The 18,063-nt window shown below is 33.9% G+C and overlaps 1 protein-coding gene across 2 annotated transcripts; it reads right to left on the minus strand.

Moving 5' to 3' along the window:
• Positions 1–1,457: 1,457 nt before the first annotated feature.
• LOC139494717 (collagen alpha-1(III) chain-like) lies at positions 1,458–11,780 on the minus strand. Of its 2 annotated transcripts, XM_071282912.1 has the most exons (21): positions 11,665–11,780; positions 10,014–10,061; positions 9,452–9,610; positions 8,821–8,886; positions 8,069–8,434; positions 7,691–7,744; positions 7,325–7,393; positions 6,930–7,073; positions 6,484–6,618; positions 6,036–6,143; positions 5,701–5,727; positions 5,271–5,378; positions 4,885–5,046; positions 4,519–4,626; positions 4,203–4,283; positions 3,842–4,003; positions 3,464–3,634; positions 3,131–3,144; positions 2,542–2,728; positions 2,075–2,086; positions 1,458–1,993 (listed from the first exon to the last, which is right to left on the minus strand). In XM_071282912.1, exons 1-21 carry the CDS (start codon positions 11,723–11,725, stop codon positions 1,539–1,541), a joined length of 2,697 nt encoding a protein of 898 aa, XP_071139013.1. In that variant the 5' UTR covers positions 11,726–11,780; the 3' UTR covers positions 1,458–1,538. The 2 variants fall into 2 exon arrangements, with proteins under 2 accessions (XP_071139013.1, XP_071139012.1); XM_071282911.1 differs by having other exon boundaries at positions 1,458–2,086.
• Positions 11,781–18,063: the final 6,283 nt, after the last annotated feature.

The raw sequence follows: 18,063 nt of genomic DNA on the forward strand, positions 1-18,063 counted from the left end.
TGAATGGTTATTGTTGTATTTTGTGAATGGTTATTGTTGTGTTCTGTGAATGGTTGTGGTTGTGTTCTGTAAATGGTTATTGTTGTGTTATGTGAATGGTTATTGTTGTGTTATGTGAATGGCTATTGTTGTGTTCTGTGTATGGCTATTGTTGTGTTCTGTGTATGGTTATTGTTGTGTTCTGTGAATGGTTATTGTTGTGTTATGTGAATGGCTATTGTTGTGTTCTGTGAATGGTTGTGGTTGTGTTCTGTAAATGGTTATGGTTGTGTTCTGTGAATGGTTATTGTTGTATTCTATAAATGGTTATTGTTGTGTTATGTGAATGGCTATTGTTGTGTTCTGTGAATGGTTGTGGTTGTGTTCTGTAAATGGTTATGGTTGTGTTCTGTGAATGGTTATTGTTGTATTCTGTAAATGGTTATTGTTGTGTTCTGTAAATGGTTAATGTTGTGTTCTGTAAATGGGTATGGTTGTGTTTTGTGAATTGTTATTGTTGTGTTATGTGAATGGTTATTGTTGTGTTATGTGAATGGCTATTGTTGTGTTCTGTGAATGGTTGTGGTTGTGTTCTGTAAATGGTTATGGTTGTGTTCTGTGAATGGTTATTGTTGTATTCTGTAAATGGTTAATGTTGTGTTCTGTGAATGGTTATTGTTGTGTTCTGTGAATTGTTATTGTTCTTAACAATGGTTGGTTATCGCCGTGTACTTTGATAGGTTATTGTTGTGTACTGTGAATTGTTATTGTTGTAAACAATGGTTATTGTCGTGTACTTTGATAGGTTATTATTAAGTACTATGGTGGGTTAATGTTGTTTATTGAAATTGGGTATTGTTCTTTATTGTCATTTGTTAATGTTGTTTACTGGGATTGGTTATTATTTTACACTTTGGTGGTTATTGTTGTTCTTTGGTGTGTTATGTGATTTGCCATCACTGTGGCTTGTTATTGTTATGTATTGTGCTTGGTTACTGCTGTATACTATCCTATCATAGACCTCAAATCTTCTCCAACCAACAAAAAGCTTTAATTAACAATTTAAGTAGTATGTTAAATTGATTGATAATATTCGTATATTGTTTCAGAACTTTACATCAGTATAAACAATTGTCAATTGTTGAAACCGTATGCTGACCTTTACCCCACAGTGCTTTAGTCACATTAAATGATAAAGATAAATTTAGTTTAATTCTATTGTGCAGTTGGATAACTATATAATTGATGAATACCTCACATAAGAACATAGTTGCAGTATAGACAATTGTCAATTGTTGAAACCGTATGCTGACCTTTATTCCACTGTGCTTTAAAATAACTTGAGCTAGTTCTATTGAGTATCTGGATAATTGTATCATTGATGCATAATACCTCACATCAATTTTACTTTTAAAATTTCGTATCTTTTTGTATATTTTAATATCCATATATGTAAGTGAGAAACAATAAGTAATAGATAATGGAAACACTTGCAGATTTTATTGATAAAGTAACATATTCAATTTACAATAGTTTAATGTCTATTATTGTCAAATAGCTTAATATCCTGGTTTGTGATAGCCGGCATCGTTTCCGTGATAGTCACCACCATGGATTACGCTACTTGCGGCTGCGTGAGCTGCGGCGGCAGCGTGTGCGTGTGATCCTCCTTGTCCTCGTGTTGCTGCATGTGCTTGTGCGGCTGCGTTGGCTGCTGCTGCGGCGGTTCCACTTCCATGTCCTGCTACGGTTGCTCTAGCGGCTGCTGATGCTGCTGCTCTTGCTGCTCCTGCTCCAAGTCCTGAATTTGCTGCTGCTGATGCTGCTGCTTGTGCTGCTGCTTGTGCTGCTCCACCGTTTCCTCCTGCTGCTGCTGCTGCTTGTGCTGCTGCTCGTGCTGCGGCTGATCCTCCACCGTTTCCTCCTGCTCCTCCTGCTCCTGCTCCACCGTTTCCTCCTGCTCCTGCTCCTCCTGCTCCACCTCCTAAACCTCCGAGTCCACCACCGAGTCCACCTCCTGCTCCTCCTAATCCTCCGAGTCCACCACCTAAACCTCCTGCTCCTCCTAATCCTCCGAGTCCACCACCGAGTCCACCTCCGAGTCCACCTAAACAAGTGAGAAATAGTTAATATGAATTAAGGGTTTTCGAAAATGCGTTACTATGAATTATCTTCAGATCTACGTCATTTGGTCTATGATTGAGAGCTGATTCTTTGGCAATCATATCACATCTTTTTATTTTGATATTTGAATTGAGTAATATTTTACATTTATAGACAATGCATAGCCAAGATATAATTTATTCATATTTAAAACGTAATTAAGCATGCAACAATGCGGTATTAAATTGTAGTTTAGGAATTTACAATAGTTCTTTATTACACGACCAATTTAACTAATTTTCATTACATGATAACTTTTAATAGAGAGATATATATAGAGATATATATAGATTCATCATATTTCATTCGACACATTTACATTTTAATATATGAAGCGCGAGGCCTGCCGATTTGTTTTTAAATAAGTAAAATTTAACTGTTGAGAGTATATATAATTACCTGCACCAAGTCCTCCTAGTCCTCCGAGTCCTCCTGGTCCTACTCCTGGTCCTGCTCCTGCGGCTGCGTTTCCTCCTGCATTAGCTCCTCCTGGTCCTGCTCCTGCAAATGCTCCTGCTGTTGCTGCTGCTCCTACTCCTGGTGCTGGTCCACCGGTTCCTGCTCCTGCGTCAAAGGTTTCTACGGGCTAAAATTAGAGGGTTACACATTAAAATATATAGCAGTTAATAAGATCAACTTTCAACCATCACTAATGAGCAAATCCGATATAGCATGGCAAGCCATAATTTCTTTATTAGAAAGGATTTGCTACTTTTTGGTAGTAAGATACATTTTTTACGGAAATCTTTATCAATTATGACGTTTACGAAAACAATTGTAAATTTTGTAGACTGCACTTGACCTCCTACTGTAGGTGAGAGATGCGTTCACAGATCATATACGTATGTATATAAGTAAATTCTTCTAATCAAGGAACACATGAATATCAAAAACTAGTAAATGACGTAGCATTCTGCGTCTTTAGAAAAATTAGAATAACTTCAACATCAGTAATACGTCATTGCTTTATGCAGTAGTTGTTACTTACGCTTTCTACTCCGGCTGAAAATAAAGAAAATAGAATCATGAATACTCAATTTAACAAAACGAATTTAACATTAATCAAATTAAAGTACAATGAATAATTATTAAAACATTTAAGTTTAAGTGTGGCAAATAAATCTTTGAAGAACTGTCGACCCTTTACGCTGTCACAAAAGATAAGACAAGTTAAGTAAAACAATTAATGACAAAGGAAGATGTAAATTATGTAACTCGGTTTCTAAGAGAAAACAAGACAACCAATAAATATTTATTTTCAAATGCCAATATTAAATCATGGTAATTGGAAAGAAAGAAAAACAAAGGCTGTCAATAATACCTGTTCTGAGGTCTTCAATGACAAGGGTGATAACTCCTGGTGCTCCTTGTTCTCCACGTTGTCCTTGGTTACCGTCTGGGCCAGTTTCTCCTCGTGGTCCTACTGCTCCTTGGGATCCTCGGTTTCCTCGTCTACCCATACCACCTGGTCGTCCTCGGCTTCCTTGGATTCCTGTTGGGGAAAAAGGTAGAGTTTCATTGGTTAAAGTTACAAAATGGTGGAATTGGACTGGTTTACGTTACTAAATGTTTGAATTCTATTGAGATTAATTATATAAAATTTCTTTAAATGTTATTTCATCAAATAATCATACATTTGACTCTTTCATTATTGAAAATATCATCGCAGTATATAAGCGATTGTAACCGTGCTACATACCCTTTGCTCCTCTATCTCCTCTTGGTCCTGGTCGGCCGACTGGTCCTGCTGCTCCTTGTTGTCCTCTCTCTCCTGGTTCTCCCTTTTTGCCATCAGCGCCAGTTGCTCCTTGGTCTCCTTGTGCTCCTTGGTCTCCGACTGATCCCTTTGGTCCTGGTGCTCCTATTGTAGATATAAAAGTGCGTTTTATAAATGTTAAAACAACGATGGTTAAATTGTGACGTAAACACGAACAAAATTCCGATTTTAAAGATTTGATAATGAATGTAAACAATTATCAAGATTTAGTTATATATATCAATATAATATTATCAAAATAAAGAGAATGAACACCAGACTAAGTTATAAACTGGGGTCTTACCAACTGGTCCTTCTGATCCTGTTGGTCCTTGTGGTCCTCGTTCACCCATTGGTCCTTGTGGTCCGAGTGGTCCGGCTGGTCCTAAAAATATAAATAATAAGATGACACACCCCGTGTATGTACATGTATACTAGTATCATATATTTATTTAAATATTTACTAATATAATAATGCTATTACTGTACTATTTCTAAAATATATAGGAAAGCTATTATTTACTTATTTTCTTTGAAATGTTATTATTATTGATCATTAATTGTGAACAGTTCACAAAAATTCAAAGAAAAAAATATTGGGGTTGTCTTTAATATGGTACCTGCTGGTCCTTGTCCTCCTACTGGTCCCTTTGGTCCTTGGATGCCTCCTGGTCCTTGTTCTCCGGCCTTTCCTGCTTCACCTCGTGCTCCTTGATCTCCGGTTTCTCCTATTGACAAGGAGGAAGAAATAGTTTAAGTATAGAGTTAAAGATTATTAAAGTGATCTAATAGCCAAACAAGTTAAAACTACATTCCAGTGTTAAAATCATTAAATTGTTCAAACAAATTTAAATTAAGACACAGCAAAATGCCCGGTGTCATGTAGTAAAATGGAAAGCACATTTTTTAATGTGTACTATTGATAGGAAGGATGACACATTTAAATCAAATAATATAATTCGAGACTTTATAGAAGTTCTCCCTACCCTTTGCTCCTGGTTTGCCTTGGTCTCCTACTTGTCCCTTTGGTCCAGCTGGTCCTTGTGGTCCGGTTTCTCCATCAGGTCCTTTGTCTCCTGGTTTACCATCAGCTCCTCTTGCTCCTGGTTCGCCCTTTGGTCCAACTGGTCCTTCATCTCCTCGTGGTCCTAAAAGTAGAAAGGTACATTATAATGTTTTGAATTTTGTATAATCTTGCAGGCTTGTAAAAATTGTGTCGAGCCTGTAAAATCAGGGCTTTCTAAATGCTTTTCTGATTAGCTTGATTTAATAACTGATTATCAATAAATGCTTACCGATAATAATGTTTCTTGTGTTAAATGAATAATAAAAAAGGGTCCAAAATAATTGCTGTTACGAAATGATTTTATACCTCGTGGTCCTGCTGGTCCTTGTCCTCCTACTGGTCCTTGTTTGCCTGGTACTCCTGGTGCCCCTCTATCTCCACATGGTCCTTGTGGTCCCATAGCGCCATCGGGTCCTACGAAAATATAAAATTTTGTATATAATTGATTTGAAATGTATGTATCTAAATTAATATACAAATCTTCGTTGCAAATTATAAGTACTGTTAAATTATTGCAAGCGTTATTATTGCAATTTTGAGCTGATAAATCAAATTTAGCGATTTATTATTACGATTTTGACGTAACCGATTAAAACTAGAGATTAATAATTGCGATATTGACGTAACCAATTAAAACTAGAGATAAATAATTGCGATATTGACGTAACCAATCAAAAGTGGCGATTTATAATTGTGATTTTGATGTAACCAATTAAAACTGGTGATTTATTATTACCTTGTGGTCCTCGTGGTCCTGGGTATCCTTTAAAAGAAGAAAAAACAAAGATGAGTATTGTACAAATAACTATTTTTATAATATAAACATTTTAAATGGACCGTTTTAATTATATTTCACAAAAACAATATAACCAGATGGTCAAAAGAAGCATTAAGCATTTGCTATTGGTATTGATTGCAAAAGATTTAACAAAGTAAAACGAACATATTAGAGTACGATTTAAAATTTAAAAATTCGGAAAATAGATATTGTGCATGATAAATTTTCGGAATGAGATATTCCTTGACATGGTAAGTGTGAATCCATTTTATAGAACAAGGTGTTTTTTATACCTGGGCCTCCGATTGGTCCTTGGTTTCCTGGCTCTCCTGGGGATCCTCTTGGTCCTGGAAGTCCGACAAATCCTGGTGATCCTCGTGGTCCTGGTGCTCCGAGTGCTCCTGAAAACAAAGATGGGTACCAGTTAATATACAATAAATAAAGGTTTATGTAAGCTTGCTACTGTCTGATATTTATATTAATCTTCATGGCTTTTAAGCTAATTCTTTCTATTAATTTTTTAAAGCAAATTAGGAGAATTGCAGAAAAAAATAACTAATTTGTTTGCTATTTATTCATTACTTTATATGTTAGATGCGAATGTTGTATGAACAAAATTCAGGTTCCAATTAAACGAAAGCTCATCATATGCCACAAGTTGTCATATTATTTTGGAATTGTGATCTGAGAAGAAAACCTTGCAGCTTGCAATACTGACCAATTAAAATTAGTGTTGTTTACCTGGTGCTCCTGGGTTTCCTGGTGCTCCTGATGGTCCTGGTCTTCCTGTTGTTCCGGTTGCTCCTGGACGACCTGGGTCTCCGGTTGCTCCTGGACGTCCGGTGGATCCTGGGTTACCTGGACGACCTGGTGCTCCTATTGGATATAGCAAATGAGTTGATAGTGATATTATCGTTTAAATAGGTGGAATGACTGTTATGTTTGAAAGTAAAATAGAAAACTAGGATAATGCTTATGCTTATCTCTCACATTTAGTAATACACAAAAGGTTATCGATCTTTGTAGGTAAATCTATTCCAAATATAGAAATTACAGACATCCTGTGTATAAATTTAAATGAATTTTCCTTAACCAAACAAATGATAAAGACTTCGTTAATTTTTGTATCGCTGAAATGGTGATTCATTGATGTTCACCCTACATCGGGGGAGTACTCATTATTTTACCTGATGCTCCGTGTTGGCCTGATGATCCTGATGCTCCTGCTTGTCCTCTTGGTCCTGGACGTCCTGCTTTGCCTGCTGCTCCTGCGGTTCCGTGTTTACCGGCATGTCCTGGTGCTCCTGGTGCGCCTGGTGCTCCTCCTTGTCCTGTGGGAGGAAACATCAGTATAATTATAAATATAGTTCAATTATTGCACTATTTTTTGAGACATTTTCAAATATTTTTTTCAAATGATACTGATAAAGATGATTTCGCGTTCTTACTGAAATTGAAACACTAATTTATAGAGTTGGGTGCTTTTCCCAATGACAAGAATGTCAAAATTAAAATTATGAAGATGCATTGTATTCCCCAATTTACTTTGTGATTTATATCATTCTGTATTAAGATAGCTCACCTGGTTCTCCTGGATTGCCTGGTGGGCCTGGTGTTCCTGCTGGGGTTCGTCCTCGTGGTCCTTGTTCGCCTAAAAAAAGAAGAGAATTGTTCAGGTATGATTTAACACAAATAGTTCTTTTGGTTCTTGTCTAATATTGTTTTTGTGGCTTTAATACAGCTAAACTTTTCATAATCTTACTTCTTGGTAATTTGTTAAAAAAAACATAGTTTCTAAACATTTTTGAATGGTATTAATAATTAAATCAATCAGAAATAAGCGAGAAATCGTTAATAGGAAAAATAACCGAGAAATCAGAATTGAATCTCAATTAAAATTAATCCATTTAAACTGATCTTGTCTTTTGTTTACCAAATAATAAATTACCTTCTGGTCCTTGTGGTCCGGCTGGGCCTGGTGGTCCTGCTGGTCCGGTCATGCCTAAATTTAAAATTGAAAGAGTTATCTCCCAATTCATAAATCCCAGAACACATATATGTGTCATTTTTATGCACAAAGTTAACTTGATAAAACATTACTTTACTTTATATTATTGTTTTCCCCCTCAAAAGAATAGATATCGAAAAAGATGCTGATGACAAGTTATCCTTTCTTGAAGTATTCTTTAATGTTATTTCAATCAGATAGAAACAGTAATCTTCGTATTTTATATTCGTTAATATCAAGTTTAAATTTCACTTTGGTGCTTTTGACATCTGTGGGGAATCGAGTTATTAATCAATTAAGCATTAAAATCCAAAGTACCTGGGATTCCTCCTGCACCTCCTGGTCCTCCTGGTCCTCCTGGGCCACCTGGCATACCTGGTCCACCTGGACCTCCTGGACCGCCTGGCATACCTGGACCGCCTGGACCGCCTGGACCGCCTGGACCTCCTGGACCACCTGGTTGACCTGGACCTCCGGTACCTGGACCTGATGGGCCTCCTGGACCGCCTGGCATACCTGGACCGCCTGGACCTCCTGGACCTCCTGGACCACCTGGACCGCCTGGTTGACCTGGACCGCCAACTCCTCCGAGTCCTCCGAATCCTCCTAATCCACCGAATCCACCAAATCCTGCTCCTGCTCTTGCTGCTGCTGCTGCATTGGCTGCTGCTGATCCGAATCCACCTGTAACATCAAGGAAGATAACCATCAAAAGAGATAACCACCAAGGGAGATAAAAAAGTATTGTTCGGCGGAACAATTAAAGCATTTTATAAAAGTATTATATCTCCATTGAATATAATTTATGATGAATTCCAAACTATAATACATAGTCTTTAGAGAAAGTGGAATTTATATATTTTAAGTAATCATTAATAGGATTCAAGCAATAAAGAAATTTCATAATGAAAAAAGGAAAAGTGTTCTTTTGATTATTCAAGTTCGAAATTAGCAAATATTAGGGAGATTTCTGTTTTTAGAAGTTTTGAATCGAGTGGGACAGTTTGAAACCTATGAACTGGAATGTGATTGGTAGATTCCAACCAACAATGTTCGTGTGTTATACAAACCTAATCCTCCTGCTGATGCTCGTGCTGCTGCTCGTGCGGCTGCGCTTGCGCTACCACCAACTGGGACTGAAATAAAGAAATGTAAGAATTTATATATTTATTTCGTGCAGGGTATAAATCTCTACCGAGTTGCATTCTTTATATAAGCTAGTATAGTAGTAAATAGAACAGAGATAACATGTTGTGGCACACTATTGTCTTCATGCCTTATGTTTTGGTACTCAAATTTTCGTTATTATTTATATTTTGGCACCCCATTGTGCTCTATTCTTTATCTTTTGGTACCCTATATTTCTCTTTAATCCGTATGATTTGGTATCCACATTTTCTTTATTTTTTTTATTTTTTGGGATCCCACGGTATTCTCTATCCTTTACTGTGCTCGTTTATTTAATGTAAATTCTTTATAGCACCCCATTATCCTCTATTTTTTTTTTAGATCCATTAGTTTCTACCCTGTACATCCCCATCCAGGCTATCCTAGATTATAGTCTAGTGTCTTAAAGTGCACAATCGTTTATTTTCATTTAATTAGAAAAACAAGAGAAGATATGAAGTTGTGGTCATTTATCAAAAACTTAAGTAAAACAATGAGGCATTCCGAAGAGGTTATGTGTAATGAAAAACTTACATCCTGGGTGTCCATGTGCAGCGCCACCACCGGCATGTGCATGGGCCAAGGCTCGTGCATGTGCTCTTGCTCTTCCGTTTGCTCCGGCACTGGCATGGGCATGGGCATGGGCATGGGCTACGGCTCCTGCACCACCATTACCGCCTCCTAAACCGTTTCCTGAAAATATTTAATTAATACAATATATTTACCTAAACACGGTAGATTTTATCAAGTTTCACGTGGTATAATATTAACGATTCAACTGATTAGTTATAGTTAACGGTGAATGTAGCTATCGCTATCTGTAAAGTTGCGTGAAGGATGCGTGTACTTCCGGTTGATGTAAGATTTAAAGGGTTCAATTTGTCAAAATTTGAAAACAAGATATTCTTAATAGTATGTTATTTATATCAAATTTTAAAAATCGTTCCATGTTCCAATGATAACTAAATAAATGAGCTGAATTACTTGCTAAATTGTAAAAATCAAATACATGTATCCATTTAACCCGTGTTTGAATGACTGCTTTTGAACTAAGTGTGGAATGTTTGGTAGGCAATGCGAGAGAATATATTATTACCGTATCTGTTGCCGTATCTGCCGCCATACTGTTTGTTGCCGTTATAGTCTGAAACAGAACAATAACTTGTTTACGATCTAAGATAAGAGAGCTTCTATGTTTTTAATCATTTTTATCCAATCAGGCTCTTATTATAGAACTTTTTTTTATCCATTCAGATGTCCAATGCTGTAATTGTTTTACCTAAACAATACCATGTTAATTGCCCATTAAATTTTTTTTTTATTTAATCTTCAAGGCATGTAAAATAATAATCTAATCGAAACCCTCAATTTCTGTAAAATTGTATCAAATCTGATTAATGATTTAGGTTAATCATTAGCCAATAAAATCATTGGCATAGGTTAATCGTTAGCCAATCAGATCTTCAATGTACGTAAACCATTACCCAATCAAATCCTTAATATTTGTTAACCATTACCCAATCAAATCGTTATTTTACAAATATAATCACAAAATTAGATTCAGTACAAACAGTTGATGGCAAACTTTATTCTTACTAATATAATAAGTAGAAACTATTTGCAACAAGAAAACCCTGTTATATATATATTATCAGAAATGTTTCAAGAACTTATAAAAAGAAGTTTGAATGTCTATCATTTCTTTCCATTCCTTTCAACATTTTCATTTTATGTTTGAAAATAGATATATCACATATATAGTTTACCAAATATTTTCGAATTATCTAATTTTTGACACTCTGTAGTGCAAAATAATATGAAGACCAGTCTTAAAGCGTTGTAAGTAATTTTAGATTAAGAAAATTGTTCAACTTTTAGAAAATAAAAGTTTAGAAATACATTGCTGAATACAAGTCCTGCCATCAAGCATTTGGAATTCCTGTTGGTTTTAAATGTTTATAGTATGAAAAGTTATTTGTATTATTCAATAATCATTTTAATGAAAGACAGTACTTGAATAAGACTTCGGTTTCAGAGAATGATATCCGGTGATTTATGTTTTCTTAATGATTTAAATGCTTTAAGTATGTAAAACTATCTCTTTGTTTACTAATAAATGACAGGAATACTTAAAAGTAAAATTTGATTTTGATGATTTTGTTAAACTATAAAAGACAAGTCGAAATTCTTAAAGCAGACTTTGTTTTTAAAGAATTATATCTGTTAATTCATTTCTTATTGTTAGAAAATTTTACAAGTATTAAAAGCTCGTTTTTTGTTACATTATCAAAGACGGGTTGAAATACTTAAAAAAGACTTTGGATTTGTTTTGTTTTTGTTAAACAAATAAATTTAAAGCAGGCGTTGATTCTTTTTGTAATTTTGAAAAAATATTCTAAGTATGAAAAGCTAGTTCTTTTGTTAAACTATTAAATTGTCTAAAAGACAAGTTGAAATACTTAAAGTAAAGTTAAAGCAGACTTTGATTTATTTCTGATTTTTTTTAATATTTCTAAGTATGAAAAGCTTGTTTTTTTGTTAAACTATTAAATTGTTTAAAAGACAAGTTGAAATACTTAAAGTAAAGTTAAAGCAGACTTTGATTTATTTCTAAATTTTTATAATGTTTCTAAGTATGAAAAGCTTTTTTTTTTGTTAAATTAATAAATTGTTTAAAAGACAAGTTGAAATTCTTTAAAGTCGACTGTTTTCTAAGACTGCTGAATTTTGATGTAATTTATACTTACCAGCTAAGCAAATCTCTAGAAGAGATGCTACAAGACACACGGTCAGGAGTTTGTAGACCATGTTGATTACTGACAAGTGAATCCCTGTTACGTTGTTGAACACTCTCACCGGGGTTTATATACTGCTCTCCTTCCGTTGCTTTTACGATTGTCCGCGAAATTTGCGACGTCAGGAGAAGACCTTTTGGGGTTCTAATTGGGTTAATTTATTACAATATTTACGATTTTTATGATTGTTTTTTATATTTAAGTGTTGCTTTTTGAAAAACATTCCAAAAATTATTGTTTAAAAAATTTAGATATTTTTTAAAGATTGTTTCAAAATTTATTTTAATATCTTGAACATTTGGTGTAGTAATGTAACCCAGTTGTACCCTTTTTCATATTTGCTGCTTATTTTGCAACAGTTGGATCTAAAGCTATGTCAAATTTATGCATAATCATTATTAAGCGTATATTTAGGATTTGTACATCCTAGTGTAAAATTGTTAATATATCCAGAAACAAAAATACTTATCTCCACAAATCTTATGTTTAATGTAAACCTTTATCCGATATGTTTTTAAGGACCGGTAATTATTGCTTAAACATCCAAAAGACGTTTGTAATCACTAAGAAGCTTGAAGTGACTGTCACGTGATAGAAATATGGCGACAGCTCAATAGTTTCAGAAACAATTTGAAGTTACATACTTGCGGAGTTACTGAATGAAAATCTAATTTTTTAGTTGGATTTTAGATTGGCTAAATGACAGTAGGTTTCTCTTTTCGGCTAAAAGTTGGGATACTAAACGATCTAAATAACCGTTTTAACGTTTGATATTAAATTATGTTTGAACGTAAAACTATTTTCAATACTTTACAAATTTCAGTAAAAACGGAAAGGTAAACGTTATGTATTCGAGGAAAAACTTATACCGTTCTCTATAGATGAGTATTTTTGTTGGGTGATTTCTTATTTTGAAGGATACCACATCTCCAGTTTATTTCTATAAAGGTTTTCCATTTTTAACAGAAATATATTTTACATTAAGACAATGCAAGATAGACTTAAATAAAGGCAACAGTAGTATACCGCTGTTCAAAGCCATAAATCCATGGACAAAAAACAAAATCGGGGTAACAAACTAAAACTGAGGGAAACGCATAAATATAAGAGGAGAACATAGGAACATTTGAGTATTATTGTTTGTTCTATACAAGTGCGCTTCTTTTCAATGTAAAAGGACTAGTTTAGGTACAGTTTCGAAAATATCAGAGCTTAATATTTACATGTTTGAGTCTAATTTTGCTAGGGGAAATTGTCCTTATGTCAATATTCTAGCTTCTTTTTGAAGAGTTTTTGTTTAGCATTTGATTACGTGGAATTATTGGTTTTATGATTTTTCGGGTATACATAAATAGACTTTGGAAGGAATAATATTTTTATGAGTTAAAAAACCCAAACATTTCATACGAAAATAAGTTCTTGAAATGTTACAAACGCGACGATGAAATCTTTTATGAAAGACAAACACAGATTTTAGAGTGGAGAACGGCATGAATTATTACTTACAGGATAGGAACCTTGATCTTGCATTCAATGTCTGAGAATATTTTGCTAAACACCATCATGCTGTTTGGTCAAGATTTGTGTACTTGTTCTTGCGTTTCTATTATACCGTTATGTTAGAGATCCATGCTTTCAAGTCAGGAATATGACATTTGATTTAACCATAATATTACGGACTTTCCGTTTTGACTTTCATCGGAGTTTAGTATTTCTGTTATATTATTTTTTTGTCCATAAAAATCCTTTTTAATTTTTCTTGGACAAGTGAGAGGTTCACCTAGCTATAAAAGTAGGAATATGACAGTTGTTTTGAATTCGTTTGATGTGTTTGGTGTATGATAATACCATTGTTAAGGGAATTTCCGTTTTGAATTTTCCTTGGAGTTCGGTATTTTTTTTTTTTTTTATTTCTTTACAAACAAGATAAGCACTTTGATATTGTATTCAGTGAACGAGGATATTTTGTAAACGATATCATGTTGTTTGTTTAAGGTTCGCTGCACTTGTACTAGTTCTTTTATTATACCGTTATGTTAGAGTTTTGTGTTTTTCCTGTAGCGCTATCTTTAGAACGTTCTTTCATGTACATATTGTTACTTTATATTGATCGAGATTAAAGGAAGAGGGCTGAGAAAAAACAACAAATCTTACCTATTCTTATTATATTCATTTTTATATTTGGAAAATGTAATTTGACTTGAATGGCTTTTTGGACAAATTTGTTTTTGCGTTTGAATATTTACAGTGTTTTTAGCATTACAGGGGTGGATCCAGAGTGAAAGCAAGGTTTTTGATAATATTATGCGAGCTTACTATATTTTAATCCAAAAAAAAAAGAGAGGGGCGTAAATAGTTATCAAAGGTCCCTGACTTATAATTTGATACGCCAGACGCGCGTTTCGTCTACATAAGACTCAACAGTGACGCTCAGATTAAACACGTTTGAAAGCAAAATAAGTATGAAGTTGAAGAGCATTGAGAACCAAAATTCCAAAATGCTGAGCCAAATATGGCTAAAGTTATCTATGCCTGGGATAAGAAAATCCTTAGTGTTTTGAATAATTCATACTTTTGCAAACAGTAAATTTTTTAAAATGACCATATAATTGCTATTCATGTCAATACCGAAGTGCCTACTACTGGGCTTGTTAAATGTAATAATTTTGGACATCTTTTCTCGATTTTCCTTTTTTTGTCATTGACGAGTTAACCTACAAATCTTAATAAGATATACGATGATAATATGCTAGGTAAATGTAACATATGCTACGAGAACGTTATTTATTTTCATCGTTTTCTTGAGTTAAATACGTCATATCAAATTAAGCATACAACATCCCTTTAATTGTGCAGGTATCCATTGCAGGAAAGTACATTTTCTTGTAATTTAAAAAATAAAAACTTGCAATATAGAATGATTTAAGGATATAAACTTAAATATTGAAAAATGCAAAGTTTCGAATGATTTATCTTTTGGTTTTATGAGTCTTTGTTTACTCCTTGGTCTTTATTGTTATTGTCTTAACACTAACAATGGAAAAGCTTTCTTTAAACATAATTGACAACATTTTGTAAGAGTAAGTTCTCGAAAAAAAGGACCGACATCCTGATCGAAAACTTGTTTATTCTACTTCTATTTTAAGGTCTTTTTCAACGTGAAAAGGGTTTATATTCTGACTTTTGTTATCTATTATTCGTTTGTTTCTCTGTCCTATATGTTCTCCCACTTATTTGTATTGTTGTCCTGTCATGTAATGTTGTCCTTTTGAATATTATATTTAAAATTGTCATAAAAGCAGGAGGTTTGGCATGCCACAAAACAGGTTCCACCGACCATATTTTTCTTAAAATGTCCTGTACCAAGTCAGAAAAATGGCCATTGTTATATAACAGTTCGTTTCTGTGTGTGCTACATTTTATGTTGTGCTTCTGTTGTGTCGTAGTTCTTCTCTTATATTTGATGCGTTTCCCTCAGTTTCAGTTTGTAGCCCGGATTTGTTTTTTTCTCAATCGAGTTATGAATTTCGAAAAGCGGTATACTTCTGTTGCCTTTATTTTTGATTCTGCAGAACACTTAAAAATAAGTCGATGGTTTATACTGATGTATCACCTTTTGTAGTTTTTGTATTATACGTGCTCTCTAGAATATTGGCGGAATTGGCGAATAATCTGGAGACAACTGAAAAACATGAAAGTCTACTTTATTGTGAATGTCGGCTAGCTATTACATTTTAAATGAATAGCAAATATTGCTTAATAAATTGTATGTGTTCGAAGTAACTTCCTTGATTCGCCGTTGTCATGAATGCTCAAAGCAAAACATTTGAAAGCCAGGGAGGTATAAGAACCAAACCCCGTGATGACCCATAAGACATAAATGGACACAATTTGTTAAAGTAAACCATGATAGGTCAAAGTATGGAGCCTTGTCCCACACCGAACAGCAAGCTATTATGCCCCCCAAACATATTACATGTAAACGTACTATACGCAAACATATACGCATAACCACGTGTGTTTGTTTCCATTCTGAAAAAGTCATCGAAAGTATGAAACAAATGGGCATTCTAATGCATAATCTTTCGTAGCATTCATTTTAATTGGATAACGTCACCATTTTTCCTGGCAGCAATTCACAGATTAAATTATTTTTAAATTTGAGAAAAGCAATCATACTTTACTTTAAAGTAGTTCTGTAGTATTTTTTTTTTTTAGATTTTTAGCTTAAAAATATTTATTGTATTAAAAGCAGTTGTTCCTAGTAAGGAGGTTATTGAAAAAAAAACCCAATTCAAACAATATCTTAAAATGCGGTTGTGTATCAATGAAAGTAATACAAATCACAAGTAGAAGAAAAACAGTGAATGAAATCAAAAGAAAAGAAAAAAGATACCCCTCCAACAAATAAAACAAAACACCACATCAAACCAATAAACGAAGACTCGTTTACATTGGACAACACGATCACCATAAGATCAACCGATTGAACTTATATGCTTTGTACAAAAGCATTTACAAAATACACCGAATACCAAGGTAAATTCAAAGAAGGGAAAGAAAGGCCTCAAATCCTTCAAAATCAAACTATATCAACCAACGGAATGAATGGAGAGTGTGAGCATTCGAACATGATTTCACCCTTTTTCCTTTAATGAGTTTATAGAAATCAAGATTTAAAAAGGAAAATGAAAAACAATTTTTCAATACAAACGGAGAAAATTATATTTATCAGGGCCTGTTTTGACCTTTATATATTATTCCTACAACTGCTAGATAAAAACACATTCACTAACTAAGCATGCACACAAACTACAATTTAGAATACATAGTGATTATTAAGGAATTTACTAGATGCCCTTGAGAGAAACCTTGATGTGATCTAGTTTATGCCCTATTGGTACTGATGTAAATAATGGCTTACATATAATTATACAAATGCGACTTCCTGAATAATTGGTCTCAAAAATTCTTAATCAAGGTTATTTGAGAAACACGTGTCGTGTGGCACTAAATCAGTATTTTCCGTCTAGTTGCATTCTGTTCTAGAATGCAGATAAATGTTTTTTTTTACAAAACTATTTTTGTAAATTGATATGGCTTTTCATCTACATTTTGAATTTATTTGTTTTTATTTAACAACATATATACATTCATCTCAACTCGAAAAAAAATCATATTTATGCAGGTGTTGTGTTCATTCGTCCTTTGGTATCAGCGGGAAAGTGGTCTCGTTGCAAATCGTACCACAATTCTTTATTCTTATATATGTAACATGTCTATTCCAAATTCATGTATTTGGTTTTGATGTTATATTTGTTATTCTCGTGTGATTTTGTCTGATGCTTGGTCCGTTTCTGTGTGTGTTAGTTACATTGTAGTGTTGTGTAGTTGTTCTCCTCTTATATTTATGCGTTTCCCTTCAGTTTTAGTTTGTTACCCCGATTTTGTTTTTTGTCCATTGATTTATGAGTTTGAACAGTGGTATACTACTGTTGCCTTTATTTACCAGTAAGAACAAAATATCAATCATTAAAGTATTAGTTTTGAGGTAACTTTACTAGATGCATATAAATGAAAAGTAAAAACACAAAAATACTGAACTCCGAGGAAAATTCAAAAAGGAAAATCAAAAATCAAAAGGCAAAATCAAAAGTCCAAACACATCAAACGAATGGATAACAACTGCCATATTCCTGACTTAGTACAGGCATTCTCTAATGTAGAAAATGGTGGATTGAACCTGGTTTTATAGCTAGCTAAACCTCTCACTTGTATGACAGTCGTATAAAATTCCATTACATTGTATGATGCCAAACAAGGTGAATTTACATTATGCAGTTTGTTAGCATTGACTCATATCAAAAGCTCATGTTAGTTCCCATGACGTCCTCTAATCTGACAATACAATATGACATGTAAAACTATAATATTAAACGTTTCAATATATTTAGACCCCATTTATTCAGATAATAATTGTTTTCTAGATTAAATAGTCATACATGCTTAACAGAAGTCAACTGTAAAACAAATGTTTGCTGTCTCGCCGTTGTTAATTATTTAATACTGTACAGTAATGCCTCATCATGAACGACAAGTTTTGAAGAATGACATCACAAAATACTGAACTCTGAGGAAAATTCAAAACTGAAAGTCCCTAATGAAATGCCAAAATCAAATGATAAAACACATCAAACGAATGGACAACAACGTTCATACTCCTGACTTGGTACAGGCATTTTCAAATGTAGAAAATGGTGGCCTTCAATTAAAAGCAAATCCCATACCGTATAGTCAGTATAAAAGACCTCGAAATGAAAATGTAAAACAATTCAAATGAGAAAACTAAAA

The sequence above is a fragment of the Mytilus edulis genome, chromosome 11, assembly GCF_963676685.1.
Source record: "Mytilus edulis chromosome 11, xbMytEdul2.2, whole genome shotgun sequence".
Classification (NCBI taxonomy): Eukaryota; Metazoa; Mollusca; class Bivalvia; order Mytilida; family Mytilidae; genus Mytilus; species Mytilus edulis.

Bases quoted from the DNA above. Each gene is read 5' to 3' on its own strand.
- LOC139494717 (XM_071282911.1), bottom strand. From the start codon at position 11,725: ATGGTCTACAAACTCCTGACCGTGTGTCTTGTAGCATCTCTTCTAGAG. The intron at 6,144-6,483 runs GTAAACAACACT...CTTTGTTTTCAG, and splicing joins AGGAAACCCAGGAGCACCAG to GAGCACTCGGAGCACCAGGA. The intron at 4,627-4,884 runs GTAGGGAGAACT...CCTTGTCAATAG, and splicing joins AGGCAAACCAGGAGCAAAGG to GAGAAACCGGAGATCAAGGA.